This window comes from Suricata suricatta, chromosome 8 (genome assembly GCF_006229205.1).
Source record: "Suricata suricatta isolate VVHF042 chromosome 8, meerkat_22Aug2017_6uvM2_HiC, whole genome shotgun sequence".
Lineage (NCBI taxonomy): Eukaryota > Metazoa > Chordata > Mammalia > Carnivora > Herpestidae > Suricata > Suricata suricatta.
This window is the reverse complement of record NC_043707.1, coordinates 51463309-51479771: the sequence shown is the minus strand read 5'-3', so window position 1 is coordinate 51479771 and position 16463 is coordinate 51463309. Positions and strand designations below refer to the sequence as shown.

The following is a 16463-nucleotide window of genomic DNA, read 5'->3' as shown; positions in this document are numbered from 1 at the left end:
CTGGCTGAGTGTTTTGAGGACAGTACACTGAAGTCCAGAGTGCATTGAGCATGTTTAAGTGAACATCACAGTACCACAGCTTCAGGCTGACACAAACTTCCTTTGTCACAAGCCCAGGGTGCAGATGGTGAAGGGGATGCCCCATGTGGATCAGGGCTGAAGCGCCCCCAACTGAGATGATGGGCCACCAGCCACACCGTGGGGCAGCATCTTCTCCGGGGCTCCTAGAGCAGGTGCTGAGGGAGGAGGGAATGCGCACTGGGCAGCGGAGCGCTGGCTGGGGGTCCTGGCAGAGCGCAGACACAGTGTGGGACAGAAGCTCCTTCACTGATACGGGCTTAGGTGGATGGAGCCTCTGTGTGTGTGTGTGTGTGTGTGTGTGTGTGCACGCGTGAATGAGAGAGTGAGCACACTCACTTTTTTGGGACTCCCATGTGCCCTGCAGGAATTTAGCATGTGTTATGTTTGTCTCAGAGAAGCTTGGGCCCCTGTAAAGAACAGTTCTGTGAAGGCGACTGGACCCTGCCTGTTGTCCCATCTCGCTTCTGCCATCCTGCCTGCCACCTCGCTCCAGCTATGCTGAGTCCCCACTCCTGCCTGCAGACTTGGGTGCTGGGCCCTCAACCAGGACGCCCTTCTTGTCTTCTTCACGGGGCAGCTCCTGCTCCTCCTTCAGCGCATCCTTGAACAAGCCTCTCAGACTGGGTAATTGGGGTCCAGAGTTCCTTCCTTCCGTGGTAAAGGCTATGCACCGTGCCAAAATGGTAGATTTGTGTGCACGTGTCCTGTGGAGGGGCTAGTCTTGCTGTCCTCTCTTCCTGTGTCAGGGTGGTCAGGGACGGACGTGTGTGCCTGAAGACGCCGGCAGGGGTAACTCTTCAGGACAGGCCCTGGACCCTGTTCCAGTCTCTGTGGGGCCAGCTGGGAGGTCACCAGTGACATCTAGTGGTCACAGCGGGCCACAGCCCCTCGGGGTTTTCCAGGTGTGTGAGTCTGAGCCCCATGAGGGACAGGGCTAGGCTTCTGAGCTGCCTCCGGCCCTTCTCTAGGGCCCCAGACAGCAGCGCAGGGGCAGGACCAGGGTTGTCGGCTGCGAGAACCAAGGTCTGGTGCTGGGACCAAGGCCAGGAGAGAGACTGGGCCGCCCACAAGTTGGCAAGGGGAGGGCCAGGATGGTCCCCAAGGCCTAGGGCCATCTGCCACCCTCCTTCCACTCCAGCTCCCTGGGCCCTGCCTAGCCGGGCCTGCACACCTAGGCCTCAGTTCCCTGAGACCTGGCAGGGGGATCTTGGGGAGCCCCTGGAGCAGCCACAGACCCATTTTTGTGAGATCAGTGGCAGCCAGTGGATAAGGACTGGGCAAGGGGTTTCATTTACCCACCAAGTACCTACTATGTGCCAGGCAGTACAGAGAGCAGCTGGGGGTAGGGGCCGCCTAAAGAGCTGTCTGTCTGTCCTGGGCTAGGCCTGCCTGAGCACCGAGGAGTCTGAGAGACCCGTCCTCGAAAGGGCAGGGCTCCCTGATGGCAGCTACAGGAGTGGCACCGGCTGAGTGGAGTCTCAGGCAGCACGGCAGTGGGCCTGTGGGCAGTCTCTTCACCAGAGTGTCAGAGAGCACCCCGCACCGTGTGGGCCCTGCTGGTGCCCAGGAGCTGCTGATGAAAGGTGGGGCTGGGGTAGGGGCGGAGGCTGCAGGGGGCCCCAGTCACTCCAGGCTCTCAGCCCCTCTGTCAGTGAACAGCCCAGGCTCCACTCTCTCTGCCAGAGTTTGCTGCGGACCATCGCAAGCTGTAAGGAGAGAGGAGAGGGGCTCTGCTCTCAGAAGAAGGCTACAGAAATCTCTGTTGTGCTTTTTTTGCATTAACAGTTCCTTCTTGCTTTGTTTTTTTCCACGCTTTGCTTTCCTAGCTCAGGTGTCTCCGTGCTGCTCCTGGACCCTGTACGTCCTCTCCTGTTCCTTCCTTGCTTCTCTTTGTATCCCCCTTTCTGCCCCTCCTGTGCTCAGCCCTCTTCCTCTCCACTCCTCTCCGCTCCTCTTTCTGTCCCTCCATCTGTCTTTTGCTGGCTTTGTCTCCATGGCTGTTTCTCCCACAGGTCCTCTGTGTTCTCTCTTCCCTGTCTCTCCTGGTCCCTCCCCTGGACGCCAGCCTGATGCTGTTCAAGTGCAATAACTTGATGACTTGCCCAGGGAGGGACAGGGGCAGAGATCGTAACCTGGTTTTTCGATGAGCCTCTTGTGCGGCCCCAGGGGGTGGTTGTGCTCTCCCCAGAGTCCAGAGCTCCCCCCTGCCATCAGTGAGCATCTTGGGCCTTTTCCCCCTTGGCTGGCCGGGTCTGCAGATCCTGGGAGGCCCAGCTACTTGTGCAGGCAATGAGAGCTGACCCCGGCCCTCAGGCAGTCATGCTTTGGGCACGCTTCTGGGTGTCATGGGGTCTTCCCTGACAGCCGGGGGTGACAGAGCCCACATTTACATTTATAAGTTTATATAAATGCGTACTGAAAGCCATCAGGGATCAGCACTGCACTGGGTCCTGGTGGGTAACCTGCCTCCTCTGGGCCTCATAGCCACCCTGCGAGGGAGGCTGAGCATTGGCCACACCCCCATGAGACCCAGAAGGCGAACAAACCTCAATAACAGGCTTGCTTAAGGCTGGCAGATGGGCACAGGGCTTTTTACTTTTTCACTGCCTCCTTGTACCAATGTTCCGTCAGTCCATTCAGGAGTATGGCCGGGGCCTCCAGACATGTCCCCGGACCCATCCCTCCACGCAGACACGGTGCTTGTTTCCCAGTGACACACAAGTGTTTGTTGTTGTTTGTGAGAGGGGCTGAGCCTGCCCTGCTGTCCGGCGTTCTCCTTTGCACGTGCTCGTTCCTTTCCCCCAAGTCAGAAACTCAGTCATTCCTGCTAACCTTCCCCCCCAATGACGACAATCATTGTCTGATTGCATGCTCTGATTAGACGATTACATTTGCTCATGCTGATTGCATAATTAAGACAGGCAATTACATGGGAACCATTATAAAATTTCCAGGTTCCAACTATGACTTGAGGGCCCAGCAAGGTGCCCCTCTTGTCCCCCTGGGGGAAGGCAATGGGAGCTCCAGGCACGGGGGGGAGGGGACGGGTGGTGATCATCTCTCTCAGTTTCCTGGGACAGCTCTTATTCTGCCACTTCTCTCCACATGGCCCTTTAGGACCATGGGACTCTCTAGACCAGAGAGCCTGCTTTGAAAAGCATAAATCAGCAGTTGTGGCCCTCAAAAGCCCTGTCACGGGGGTTTCAAGTAGCCTTAGAGAGATGGAGCCTGAAATATGGCTCTCACCTGCCTCTAGAAACCAAGCCCTTCCCCAGTACTGCCAGTGACCTGGGTAGCACCCCTCTGGGTAGATGGCTGAGGGGGAGAGGCGAGGCAGGCGGCTTGTTTTTCCTCCCTTCATGATTGGAACTCTGGCTTCTGCCACTTTCCTCAGAAGTCCCATAGCCAGAGAGAGAGATTGCAAGCCACCCTCTCCCCCATCTCACCTTTTGTGTCCTGCAGAAGACAACTCAAACTTTGGCCACCTCCAGAAAGCCTTCTTGGATTAGCTCTGCTCTGGGCATCATATGGTATGTCCTCAATCCTGGCCATCCCCTGCTTTGTCCACTACAGGGTCCTCTCTTCCAGAGGCTGGGAGCTCCCAGTAGGCCGGGGAGAAGCCTCATCCCCGAGTTACTCCCTCTGCGCAGATGCCCTGATATCATGGAATCCACGGAGCAGGGTGGGGTGGGGGTGAGGGGGGAGGCCCATACTCTATGCACATTTGCAAATTCTGTCTTATTTCAGATGCACCAAGGGAGTTGACTATTTAAGGAATACTACAGCAGATCCTTTGGTAAAGATTAGAATCACTTGCTGATTTATTCTTTGTGTAATGTTGGATTTTCTTCTCTCTAGGGGAAGAGGGAGGGGCCCAGAGAGAGGCTGCAGGCAGGTTTATATCTTTCCACAGCCTGTCATACTGGACCCTGCATCCTCCTGCATAGCTCAGCATGTGTAAATGTTATCTTCATTCAGAAGACGTGACTTGAAACTTTCTGGGTACCCGGCTCTGTGCTGGTGGGAGGGGATAGAAAGACTGGTTAAGACTTACTCCCTCCTGATAGTCAGTAAGGGAGACACAGACACATGCCAGGTGCATCCACACAGGTATGTTCAACGGGAGTAGTAGATGCAGGGAGGTGGGACTGGCTCCACCCAGGACTGGGGACAGCAGAGAAGGCTTCATGGAGGAGGTGATTTTTAACTAGCATTTAAGACTTCACATGGGACACGCAAGTAGAGGAAATGGCAGGTGGTTGGCTGGAGTGGGGAGCAATGATGTTTGGGTGGCAAGCAGGGCTGGCCGTGGTGCCCTGGGATGCTGGGCTGAGGAGGCTGATTTTGATTCCAAAGGCTAAAAGGATTAAACTGGATGGTGTTACACAGAGGAGGGACTTGGCTCACTTTTATTTAGGAAGAGTCCTTCGGTTGTGGCACGAATGGACTCGAGGGAGGTGGGGGGACTGGAGAGAGGAGATGAACTATGAATTCTGAGCCCCAGACAGCGGCAGGTGAATTGTCTGGGGGTCAGCACAGATGTAGATGAGACGTGGGTTTTGGAGACCTTTCTGAAGAAGGGAAAAAACAAGAGGGCTCAGTTAAGGGAGAGGAGGAGGAAGGAGGTGTGGAAGCAGCAGGGGGCCTGTGGTAGCACTCTGGTCTGTGGGAAAGGGCAAGATTTCAGGGATTTCTTGACTTATGGGCTTGGTTTCCCTATGGACTAGAATTTGGGTGACTGCTGAAAGCGAGAACGAGGCTGAAGCTGCCAGGGCCCGAAGAGAGGGGCGGTGTGTGGAGTGACCCTGGATGGGGGACCAGGGCTGGATGCTATGGAAAGGCAACATCTGGAAAGTCCAAGTGGGTTGGCAGCCTGAAGGAGATTTTTTTAAATGTTTATTTGTTTTTGAGAGAGAAAGCACATGTGCAAGCAGAAGAGTGGCAGAGAGAGAGGAAGACAGAATCCAAAGCAGGTTCCAGGCTGTCAGTGCAAAGCGCAACATGGGGTTCGAACCCACGAGCTGTGAGATCAAGACCTGAGCCAGTGGTGTGCTCTACTGACTGAGTCACCCAGGCACCCCTGGAGCGTTCAAGTGTAGCCCAGGCTGAATGGAGGGAGAGGAGAGGAGGCAGGAGAGGAGAGTTTGCTGAGCACAGTGGAGCATGGAGAGCAAGGGAGCCGGGAGGGGCAGAAAAATCACCCCACTGGTGGCAGGATGTCACCCAGATCTTCGTGCTCACTCATTTCTAAAATGCAATTACGATGATGCCTTCCCCCTGGGCTTGTGCCAGCATATATGAAGGGCTTGACCCAGGAGACCTTAGATGTAGCTGACATGGTAGGGGCCCTGTGCATGTTCCTTATTCACCTTTGAGCCCTGGGGGTCTGCTGAGTGCCCTGCACACTGAAGCCTCCGAGCAGATGTTCCAGGAGGCAACACTCACTGGTGGTGAAGACACGAGCTATGCAGTGTGATTAAGGTGAGTTCCGCGTCTCCTCTGGCAGATGATGCCTCCCAGGTTGTGAGGATTCGACAGGGCGAGTCCCCCGATGCAGACACGGGTGGTGAAGCCGTTCTGTCCTCTCCATGCTCATGTTCCTGAACACCTGAGGCGCACCTCCCACCCCCCACAAGAATCTGCAGATCTCTGCCCAAGGTTTTTTTCTGGTCACAGGAGCATGGCACCGTGTGGGCCATGCAGCCAAGGGGTTAGCATCCCCACCAACCCAGGCAGGGGCCCAAGCACACAGATCCAGTACCATGCAGGTGGATGCTACGCAGCCTTCCAGAGCCCCCAGCAGGACTGAAGCCTCCCGGTTACTCACAAAGACATCTGGCTCATTCCTTCAGCCTTCTCTTCCCTCAATTCCTGGTCTCACCTCCTCACCCCACTGCTGGTGGGTCCTGGGATCACCTCCCAACTACATACGTGCCCTTGAATCCCTGTCTCAGTGTCTTTTTCTGGGAAACGTAGTCCAAGGGAGTGTGAAAGTGCTTAGCAGAAAGAAGGCACTTGACGAATGCTAGCCGGCTCACTAGGCTGAAGGCTCCGTGAAGGCAGAAAGTATCCATTGTGGTATGATGTCTCCTTAGGGACAGGTCCTGGTGTAGAAGGCACACAATACCTATGTGTTGAATGAGTCAGTGAGGATCTGTTCCCTCCCTTTCCCACTCTCCTTTCTCCCCCTCCTGTGTTTACTTTCCTAACCATCCTTTTCTCTTCTTCTCACCTCCTTTCTCCCTTCATGGAGAAATGAAGGGAGAAATGTCCATCTAACTTTGCCAAAGTCCCCCACTCAAAATGTGCTCCCCTGCAGCATTGTGACGTCACTGTGCATTAGCCAATGGCTGTCCCGCCCCCTGCCGCCTCCGGGGACCACCGCCCTCCACTGATAGGGAGAAGTCACCTTCTTGGGCACCACCAGTCCTTAATCCTCAGGACTGCTGCAGAGCATGGATCCCTCCTGATTCCATTCGTGGCCTGATGTTCCTCACGGTCAAGCTGCTTCTGGGCCGGAGATGCAGTGTAAAGGTGTCAGGGCAAGAGAGCGTGGTCACGCTGAAGAAGCTGGTGTCAGAGAGACTGCAAGTGTCCGGGAAGCAGCAGCACCTGCTCTTCTGAGGCCAGCTTCTGGCTGATGACAAGCGTCTCTCCGATTACCGCATTGGACCCAATGCCTCCATCAAGGTCATCATGCGGCCCCTGGCAAAGTCAGCTGTCGAGGAGGAGGAGGCCTGCCAGCCCCAGTCCCTGTGGCACCACCTGGACCTGGTCCTAGCCAAGCACTGTGAGCACCCGGACGCCAAGGCAGTGCTGCAGCTGCTGAGGCGGGAGCACCAGGGGCGCCTGCAGAAGACAAGCCTGGGCGACCTGGAGGGGCTGGCACAGCGCCTCCTGGTGGAGGAGCCGGTAGTGGAGCCCCCGCGGGAGAAGGAGCCCGAGGCAGGGACCTCGGAGCCCCAAGACAAGATGAAGGAGGAGGAGGAGGAAGCAGAGGAGAAGGAGGAAGAGGGGAAAGCTGATCAGTAAACTGGTCCATCCTACTCATTTGCATGTTCAAATCTGCCTGGTCTCATCCGTTTGTGCTTCCTGGTGACACCCCTCTAGTTCCTGCTGAGGGAGGTGCATCTGCACCCCTTTCTGAAACTCAGAGCATCTGGAGCCCTTTGTCCTCTCTTGGGTCTGTGGTACCCCCTCTGAGACACAGTATGATTCCACCCCCATTACCATCCCTGGCAGGGTTCCCATCACCCCGTGGGTGACCCTAAGGGGGTGGTCAAAGGTAGACTCCCCCTCCTGGGCTGGACACCCCCTAGGCAACCTTCCAGGCTACATCAAACCTTCTGCCTAAAGTCTCCATGGCTTTAGACAGACCTTTCTCCTTTGGGGCAGAAAGACAGATATGTGAGTTCATTTTTGTCTGTCCCCAGGCCATGGCACCTGCCCTCCAGGTGTGTGACAGCCAAGAAGTGAGGAATATCGGGCAGCAGTGCCCCTTTCCCTGCGTAAGGCTGACCCCACTGTCTGCTTGTGCTTTCATCGCTCAAGGGGCAGGGCTAGCAGAGGCAGGGGTGCGGGGAGCACCTACTGGGTGTCAGACCTGGATTCTTAGGGAGATACACAGACAAAGAGGACAGGGGACCGAGGCTTGGGCAGAAGAGGTGATTGGCACAGTCACTCACTGTGGGCAGCATGACAGACTCTTGCCTCATCCCCACCCCAAGTCTCATCCATCAGTGGGTGTCCCTGAGCCCCACCTGCTCCCTGGGAGCAAGAAAGGTACCAGTTGACATCCTTGTGCCTACAGTGCATGTGGCCTGGACGGAGAGATGGGGCAGAAATGTGACAAGTAAAGCAGCACCATGAAAATAGAGTACAGCCCGTGTGACTGTACCCAGGTAAAGCCACCACCTCTCAGGGCCCCGGGCTCAGCTTGGAGGGGCCGGTCTCGCAGGCAGCAGGAAAGCCAGGCTTCTTCCTCCCTTCTGGTGAGAGAGCGGTGCTTGCCAAGGGCCAAGCAGCCCCCGCCCTGGGTGTGACGGGGCACAGAGCTCCCTGAGAGCCTGTCCTTCCCAGTCCCTGAGGTGCTGTTACTGTGGTTCCGTCCTGTGCCGGAGGTAGAGGGCAGAGCACGAAGGACAATGTCCTGAAAGGAACACGCAGGACCCACTTCCCTGGAAACCATCTGTCCTTGGCCCAGGGGCCCTGTGACAGATTCCAGTCCTTGCTCAGTCATGGCCTTGCTGTGTGACTTTGGTTAACTTACCTTCCCTGTCTCCTGCAAAGTTTTGCACCTGTTAGGTGGGGATTGTTAATCAGTTGAGCCTTGAACAATGCAGGTCTGAACAGGTCCGCTTCTAGGTGGATATTTTCTGTAACTGCATTTTCCTTGGAATTTTCTTTTTCTAAACTATTTATTTACCAAATAATATTTATTTTTGAGAGCGGGGGAGGAGCAGAGAGAGAGAGAGAGAGAGAGAGAGAGACAGAGGACCCAAAGCAGACTGTGTGCTGACAGCAGCAAGCCCATTGTGGGGCTCGAACTCATGAACCGTGAGATCGTGACCTGAGCCCAAGTCAGATGCTCAACTGCTTGAGCCATCCAGGTGCCCCCTTTTATGATTTTCTTAATAACACTTTCTTTCTTCTTGCTTCCTTTATTGTAAGAATATGGCATATAACACGTAATAAACACAAAATATGTATTAATGGACTGCTTACATATTGGTAAGGCTTTCGGTCAACAGTAGCCTATTAGTATATAAGTTTGGGGTGAGTTAAAGTTAGTTAGTGGCAGAGTGACCCTCATTCAGCCAATGTCCATCCCCTCTTGCCAGTGCCCCGGCCTACCTCCCCCGCCCCCCGCCCCGACCAGCCAAGAGGAGAGGAAAGTCGGGCCTTGGAGGGAGTGAGCTTGGTCAGGTGTGCCCTCTCCCTGAGGCCCTGAGGACTCGGCCTGGGACGGCTGTGCCAGCACCCACAGGCTGGGGTGGGAAGCCACCAGCCTGCTCCTCACTTCCGCTCTGGTCCTGCTCCGGCACCCAGGAAGAGGCTTTCTGGAGGTTCTGTGAGCATTTGTGCTGGGGCTGTGCCATTTGCCAAAGGGGATGAGCCTATTATCTTTACATTAGGGGAACTAATAGCCCGTTTCCCAAGAAATCTGTGGGTGATAAAAATAAGTGAGCCGTTTTATTCCTCTCGTGGAGAGAAGCTGGCATGAAAGACGGGGAAGCCTTTGTTTTCTCTCTAGTTAGTGGGAGTCTCAGGGCCAATGAGAGCAGCCAGCCACCTCCAATGCTTCTGTCCCCAGCACTGCAGGGGAGGGGGACTCCAGTCCCCAAGGAGCCGAAGGAAAGGTGTTCTGCTCCTTGTGCTGTGGATGCCTCCAGCTGCCCACACCGCCCTTCCCAAGGCCCCCCGCACCCCTGCCACAGGAGAGGGTGCGCATGCACTACCACTTGGCACTTAATGAGAACATGCTTCTGACCTCTCCCTGGAACGTTGTACCCAATACCAAGTTCCTCATTCTGCGCCTACAGACTGTGTCCTCCCTCCCCCTGCCCCCGTGGGAGAATTTACAGGTATCAGGGAGCAGCAGGTGGTGCATTAGGAGGCTGGGGGCCGAAATCCCAGAAGTAGGTGAGAACCCTATTCTGTATGGAGAACCCCAGCTCCTGGGCTGCCTGCCATGGAGATCCTTCTCTGTGCCCAGTTCACCTTATTTCAAGTTTAAGCCTGTACCAGCAAACCCACTGAAGGCTCCCTGTTCCCTTTACAGCTTTCACCTGTTAGGGGTGGTGGGAATGGGGAAGGTGCTCTTTCTGAACTACAGCCTTTGGCATATAGCTCTGCCACTTAATTTCCCACAGCACTTCTGTTCCACCGGAAAGACACACAAGTTCTCCCCCCAGACACCCCAGGTACTAACTTTGCTCAAGTAGAAGTATCTCAGGACAGCCAGCTTTGTGTCTCTATCCACAGAGGAATCTGGCATCTCCTAGTTCCTTCATGGACTACCTCTGGGCCAATGCCCTCAGTCCCCTGGTTCCTGGCAAAATGGTCTTTCCAATGGAAACAGGCACAGCCTCCTCATTTGTGTGTTATTTGATCAGTCCTTTGTTTTTCCATCAAGAAACACTGGTGGCAGTCCTACTGTGTGCCAAGCTTTGTGCTAGGGACTTAGGCTGGCAGATGAGGAGCTCTGTCTTTCTGACAAGGCGGAAAGGAGCGTGCCCCCTGCTGTCCCTTGCTGACAGTACAGCAGAGGGGGTTCGGAGAAGCCCCAATGTCCCACCACAGCCCCTATTGAGTTGTGATGTGTGGGTTGCTAGCAGAACATCGCTGTTGCCACTAGCCTAAATGATGGGGCAAGGAATGGTCTTTTTGGATGGAAGCCCTTATAGATGTTGGAGAAGCCAGGGACTTAACAGTGTTCCAGGGGCTATAGAGACCCTGCCTGCCTGGTTTTATTAAAAGCAAGTAACAGATTCTGCCCACATTCTTGAGGAAGAGATCTCACACAGGCACAGACACCAACAGGAGATCATGGGGGCCATCTTGCAGCCTTTCCACCATAGTGCATGTTGTGTATGTAGTTTTGTATATATGAATGACATCACTGATAGGAAGTCAACTTATTATTAAAGGGTTAGATTCAGCCCTAAGCTGTGGGAGCACAGGTGAGCAGTCACTCCAGCTGAGCCTCAGGGAGGCTTCAAGGGGGAGGTAGCATTTGAGCCAGTGAAGGATGGGAAAGGAGGGCAGTCGAAGGACACATGAGGGGCTTTTCCTGACACCTAGGCTCCACATGTCACACCTGGGGAACTGTCGTTTGGCTTAGCATGCCCAGCTTCTGACCTTGCTGGGTGCCTTGTGACAACTCCAGCCACCTGGACACCCCCAAGCTGCACACCCGCCCTGTAAACACAAAGACAACCCCTAAATCTCAAACCTGTAGGGTGGGGTGTAAGTACGGTGGCAGAGCTGGGTTTGTAAAATGAGCTGGAGATGGTGTGCCACTTGCAGGGTTAAGGTCCACATCTTGCTTTTTGGGGCTCAGGCTGCTGGAGCCCCACCAGCCCAGCCCGGCCCAGGCAGCCCAGCCAGAAGATCCCACACAGCATATTCAGGGACAGAAAGGAGGACTTTGCAGAGCCAAGCCTGGGAGCTGCTGGGGCTGCAGGAAGAGGTGGTGTGGACCAATTTTGGTGGGTCCAGGTGATGCCCCGTGTCATCAGGACATGCGGGGACATGAAGCTGGACACGTGGGTGCCCACGTGTGTGTACTGGGTGGCTGCTGGGCTTTGCAGTGGTACCTGCACGTGCACGTCAGCCCATGGATGTCAGAGAACAGACTCTTCTCTGTGTGAACCCTCCGAGATGGCATGCTTATCCTTTAACTCCCTGCCCCAGCACGGATTGCTCTCTCTCTGCTCTGAGCCTGGCTTGAGAGGCTACCAGCCTGTGGCAGAGGGGGTGGCCAGAGGCCAGGCTGCCCTGGGGGAGAGTCCAGCTTCTGGGGCCAGCTGCTGCTTAAGGAGCTAGACCAACTGTGAAGCCTGGGTATTGGGGTCCTCTAGAGCAGATGGTGTTCCCGCCGGCTGCCTCGCCCTACCCATCCCCTCTTGGGTCACCTTTCTCCTTTCCCTGTCCTTTCTGGGTTTCTTCCTGTACTTCTCCTCTTACCCTTTCCCTCCTGTTCTCTCTGACCACATGTGGGGCTGAGTTGACTGCATTATGTGGACATCTGGACACTTCCTTTGAGCAACTGCTCTTTTTCTCTGCTTCTTATGTCTCTGCATTCATCCACTGCCTGCCTTTCTTCCCATTCACTCAGTCATCCCTAGTTGTCCTACGGAATGCCACCACCAGCTCCTCTCCTTGTCTTCCTGGTGTCTTCTTTCTCCTGCATTTACTCAGACTCATCCAGTGCATAGGCACGGACAGGGACCCGGAAGCTACTACCTTTGAATAGGTCCAGACCCTGCACCCCACCTGCCTGAGTATGCAACACTGAGTCACAGGTGTATCTAGCCAGCCCTGTGCTCAGGTGCAATGGGAAATGGCCTCAGTGCACGCATGCACCTGTTTGCTGACATAGAAAACTAAGCAGACACACACCCAGACAAAGGGCACAGATGTCTACACACATGGCCTGGCTGCAAACAGCCTGCTTGCAGAGGGACGTGCTGCCAGGGAGGAAGGACTGCTCAGGCAGGCACACATGCAGTGCCGGCAACAGCATCGAGTTGCTTCTCCAAGTCATGGCGCCAGCAGTTTGGGTGCTGGGTCCCTGCACTTGCATGGCCCCACCCAGGCCAGCCCAGCAGGAACTAGGCACCCTCATTCTCCTGGGTCATTCCCTACAGTCCTTCCTGGCCCCTCCCTGAGGGGCTACTTGGCTCCACGGGGCTCCAGCGCTGTCAGTAACCCTCTGGAAAGGACTGTAGGAGCCAGCAGGAAGCCCAAGCCCTCAGGATGACTCCTGCTTACTAGCCCTCACTAGCCCTCCTCTCCCTCCGGCAGCATTTCCCATTGTGGTGATTTAAGGGCTCCCTGGTGCCTTTAGCAGCTCCCTCTGCCCTCGGAGAAGGGTGATAAATCTGAGGTAACTACTGTGGGCCAGCTGGCCGTAAACCTGTCACGGCCCACCAGGCCCGGCTCAGTCGGCCTTGTCGGCCAGCTGCCCTTGGAGAGGCCCCAGGGCACCCGCGCCTGGGACATTAGTTATGAGCTCAAACCCTAGGGTCAAAGTTGTTGTCCGTCAGAGAGGGCAGAGGAGAGGCCCCTGGAGCTCACCACCCCTTCCTCCTCTCACCCAGACACCCTCAGGCCACTGCTGCTACTTAAACTTGGACGATCAAGCATTGGAAAAAGACTCCGTGCTCTCAGGGCCCTCAGCCCCTTCCACTATTTTTCCTGCCAATACCAACTACACCCCCTTCCACACACAGGGGCTTTGGGGACAGAGCTGGGGTGACAGGGCTGTAGCCTGAGTGGCTGCCTTTCCTGACCCCCTTACCCCGCTCTCCAGCACGGCCTGGCAGAAGGAGAAAAGCAGGGGGTGCTCAGACCCCAAGGCTTTGATGAAGCCTCCCCGTTGGGGCCATCACTGGGCCGAGACGCAGGGACAGGGGGAGGATCATACTGATCTTAAGCAGAGTGAGGAGTCTCTCCAGACTCTGTGTCTCTCTGGACGGCTGTGTTTTCTGTAGTCATCTTAGCCCTAGAGCCCCCTCCTCTCTGCGGTGACTGCGGTGGCCTGTGAGGAGAGGGAGGCAGGACTACGAGAGACAATAGAGACCTGGCATCGGAAGACTTGAGACTGAGTCTTGAGACGCTCCCTAACTGTGTGAGAGTTTGGCTTGGTTGCTTGGTCTGACCCGCTGTGGGCTCATCTGTTCAGTGGAGATAGCAATGCCCCCCTTGTGGGGTAGTTAAGGGCACCCACGCCATGACATATGTGAAAGTGTTTTGTAAACCCTAAAATACTGTGCAGAATTAAGGCTTAGTCTCATATTACCCCCCACCCCCACCGCTGCAGTCACCAGAACGTTCTCTAGCTGGTTTGCATGTAAAGGGATTTATGGCAGGGAGTGGGGTGGCTCAGTTCACTGGATTGTTCTGAAGCAAATCTCCTAAAATGTTTCAGAAGTATTTCGGTGTGCTTCTAGAAAAGGTGACCTTGTGGGGCGCCTGGGTGGCTCAGTCGGGTAAGTGTCTGACTTCAGCTCAAGTCATGATCTTGCAGTTCAGGAGTTCAAATCCTGCGTTGGGCTCTGTGCTGACAGCTTAGAGCCTGGAGCCTGCATCGAATTCTGTCTCTCAAAAATAAACATTAAAAAATTAAAAAAAAAAAATAGGTGACTTTGTAAAACATAAGCACAATACTGTTATTCCATATTTAAAATGTAACATTAATATCTTAATACAATCAAATTTCCAGTCAAGGTTCAAATTTCCCTAGTCTTGTCCCCCCTTCTTAAACAGTTTGCTCAAATCAAGATCCAAATAACTCCAGCCTTTGCAATTAGTTGATACATCTTAACTTTCTTTCTCTCCCTCATTATCTTTTTTCCCTCCTTGTTGTTTATTCCATAGACTTTCCACAGACCAAAGTACGTTTTAACTTTGCAACAAGTGAAAGATTCACTTCAGCAGCCGCTCAGCTGCCAAAGTCCTGTGTCCCGCGGGCACCTTCCTGGGGAGGACTCAGCCGGTGGCAGTAGCTGTTTCAGGACAGTGTGCCACCCACCACCAAAGTCCCCTCCTCCGAGGCTCACCAGTGTTCCGTTGTCTGGAAATGCAACTTGTTCAGAAAACGAGTCCCAGATTCTCAATTCCTTGAGGGTTTCTTGGAAACCCTTCTGATACCAATCTGGGACAAGAGATTTCACTCTGGCTGATGTAAGCAGAAAGGAATTTATTAGAGGATATTAGGTAGTTTAGAGAACCTTGGAGAGAGAGACCCAAGACCCAGGCAGGAGGAGCACGGCCCTCCGCTGCCCAGGGAGGAGGCCGGAAACCTGCCGCCGCTGGCCCACCAGACTTCTTTTTTTCTTTCCTTTTCTTTGAGTACAGGTGACACCCGATGCTACATTAGTTTCAGGTGTACAACTTAGCGATTTAAGAGTCTCTTTGAGGTTTATAGATTCTGCTTTGTTCACCGGAGTGTAGCTACCATCTGTCCCATTATGTTGCTATTATGATACTATTGACTAGATGCCTTATGTTGTTCCTTTTATTCTGTGACTTATCCCTTCTGTCACTGGAAGGCTGTATCTCTGTCTCCCTTTCACCCATTTTGCTCACTCCCTACTCCCCTTGCCTCTGGCAGCCATTAGTTTGTTCCTGGTATTTAGAGGTCTGATTCTGCTTTTTGTTTTTTTTTTTTGTTTGTTTGTTTGTTTCAGATTCCGTTTATGAGTGGAAGCACACGGTAGTTGTCTTACTCGGTCTAATGTATTTCACGTAGCATCATGCCCTCTAGCTCTATCCATGTCATCTCAAATGACACAAACTCGTCATGGATGTGTGACATTTACCACATATACCACATTTTTCTTAGCCATTCATCTATTGATGGACAATCCGTCTGCTTCCATATTTTGACTCTTGTAAAATTATGCTGCAATAAACGTAAGGGATGCATGTATCTTTTTGAATTTGTGTTTTCGTTCTGACTCCAGAGACTTAATCTCCCTTATCCCACCTGCTAGCCTCTCATTTCTTTCTACCTCCACTCCCCCTCCCAATGTCATCCAAGGGATTTTTGCTGGTAGAATTCAGTCACATGTGGGCCCTAGCTGCAAAGGAGTCTGGGAAAACAAATTCTCTCTGTCTCTCTGCCCACCTCTCTCTGTCTTTGTGTGCAGGAGAGCTTCTTGCTGGGTCCTCTAGCTCTCAGCACAGTGACCTGACTTCATGGCCTGCCAAAGTTAAAATTATTAAACCCAGACATTGGCAATGCAGATATTCTGGCCCTTAATGCAAACATCCACAGAGTTTAGACTTTACAAAGAGTTCTCACATACTTTTACTCTTTTGGTCCTCTCAACAAACATGAAAGTTTAAGATTACTTGAAAGGTTTTGTATTTCAGGACCATGGGGCTGGTATAGAGAGGAACCAGGTATTGGAATCCTTTCCTCCTCTCTCCTACTTCCCTCCCTTCCCCACCAGTCTGGGATCATTTGCGACTTCAGTTTGTGACTGAATCTTATTTGGTGGCTAACTGCCCTTCCTCCATCCCAAGACCACAGACAGGCCCTTTTGTAAGCTTGCCTGACACCAGGTTTTGGTGGGAGACAGCACAGAGAGCAGTGGCTGTGACCAGCACAGGCCCTGGAGTCAGAATTATTACTTGAGCCCATTTCCTCGTATGAAAGAGTGGCCAAAGCAATAGGATCTACCTTAGAGACCTATTAACAGGATTCAATGAATTAACACGAGTGAAGTGCGTAGAATGTAATATGTGCTCAGTAAGTCTGATCATTGTTCAGTATGATCATTGGTCACATTTGGGGGAGGGGGAGGGCCCAAAGCATCGGTTGTCAGGCACCTAGAAGACCACTGTCATCTTTTCCTGGTTTTTCTTTTATAAAATCTCAGGCTCACTGAGGGGATTACGCTGGACTGTCTTTGTAGGAGGAGGCAGTGGAGGAAAATTGGAGGCAAGCAGGCTAAAAGGGAAGGGTAGGGTGGTCCCAATACTTCCCTGTGGGGCTCCAGGGCATGGCAGGGCCTGAGGATAAGGGTTGCTGGGTGCCCTAAGAAGGTTGACTCTCAGCAGAGACCCTTGCCCCAAACCTGCCCAGAAGCAGAGGACCACCACCATTCATGAGATCTGGTCAGTGAGTGTATCCGTGCAGACAGAGTGGG

At 53.8% G+C, this 16463-nt stretch overlaps 1 protein-coding gene and 1 long non-coding RNA gene across 2 annotated transcripts; one reads left to right on the top strand and one right to left on the bottom strand.

Moving 5' to 3' along the window:
- Positions 1-4480: 4480 nt before the first annotated feature.
- On the bottom strand, positions 4481-6386 carry LOC115299964. The gene is made up of 3 exons (XR_003912446.1): positions 6314-6386; positions 5451-6208; positions 4481-4652 (listed from the first exon to the last, which is right to left on the bottom strand). It is a non-coding gene; the product is annotated as an uncharacterized LOC115299964 (long non-coding RNA).
- A 53-nt stretch (positions 6387-6439) lies between these two features.
- On the top strand, positions 6440-7145 carry UBL4B (ubiquitin like 4B). Its single transcript, XM_029949408.1, is given in 1 exon segment — positions 6440-7145. A coding segment is annotated over 1 exon segment (546 nt). The 5' UTR covers positions 6440-6567; the 3' UTR covers positions 7114-7145.
- The last annotated feature ends 9318 nt before the right edge of the window (positions 7146-16463 follow it).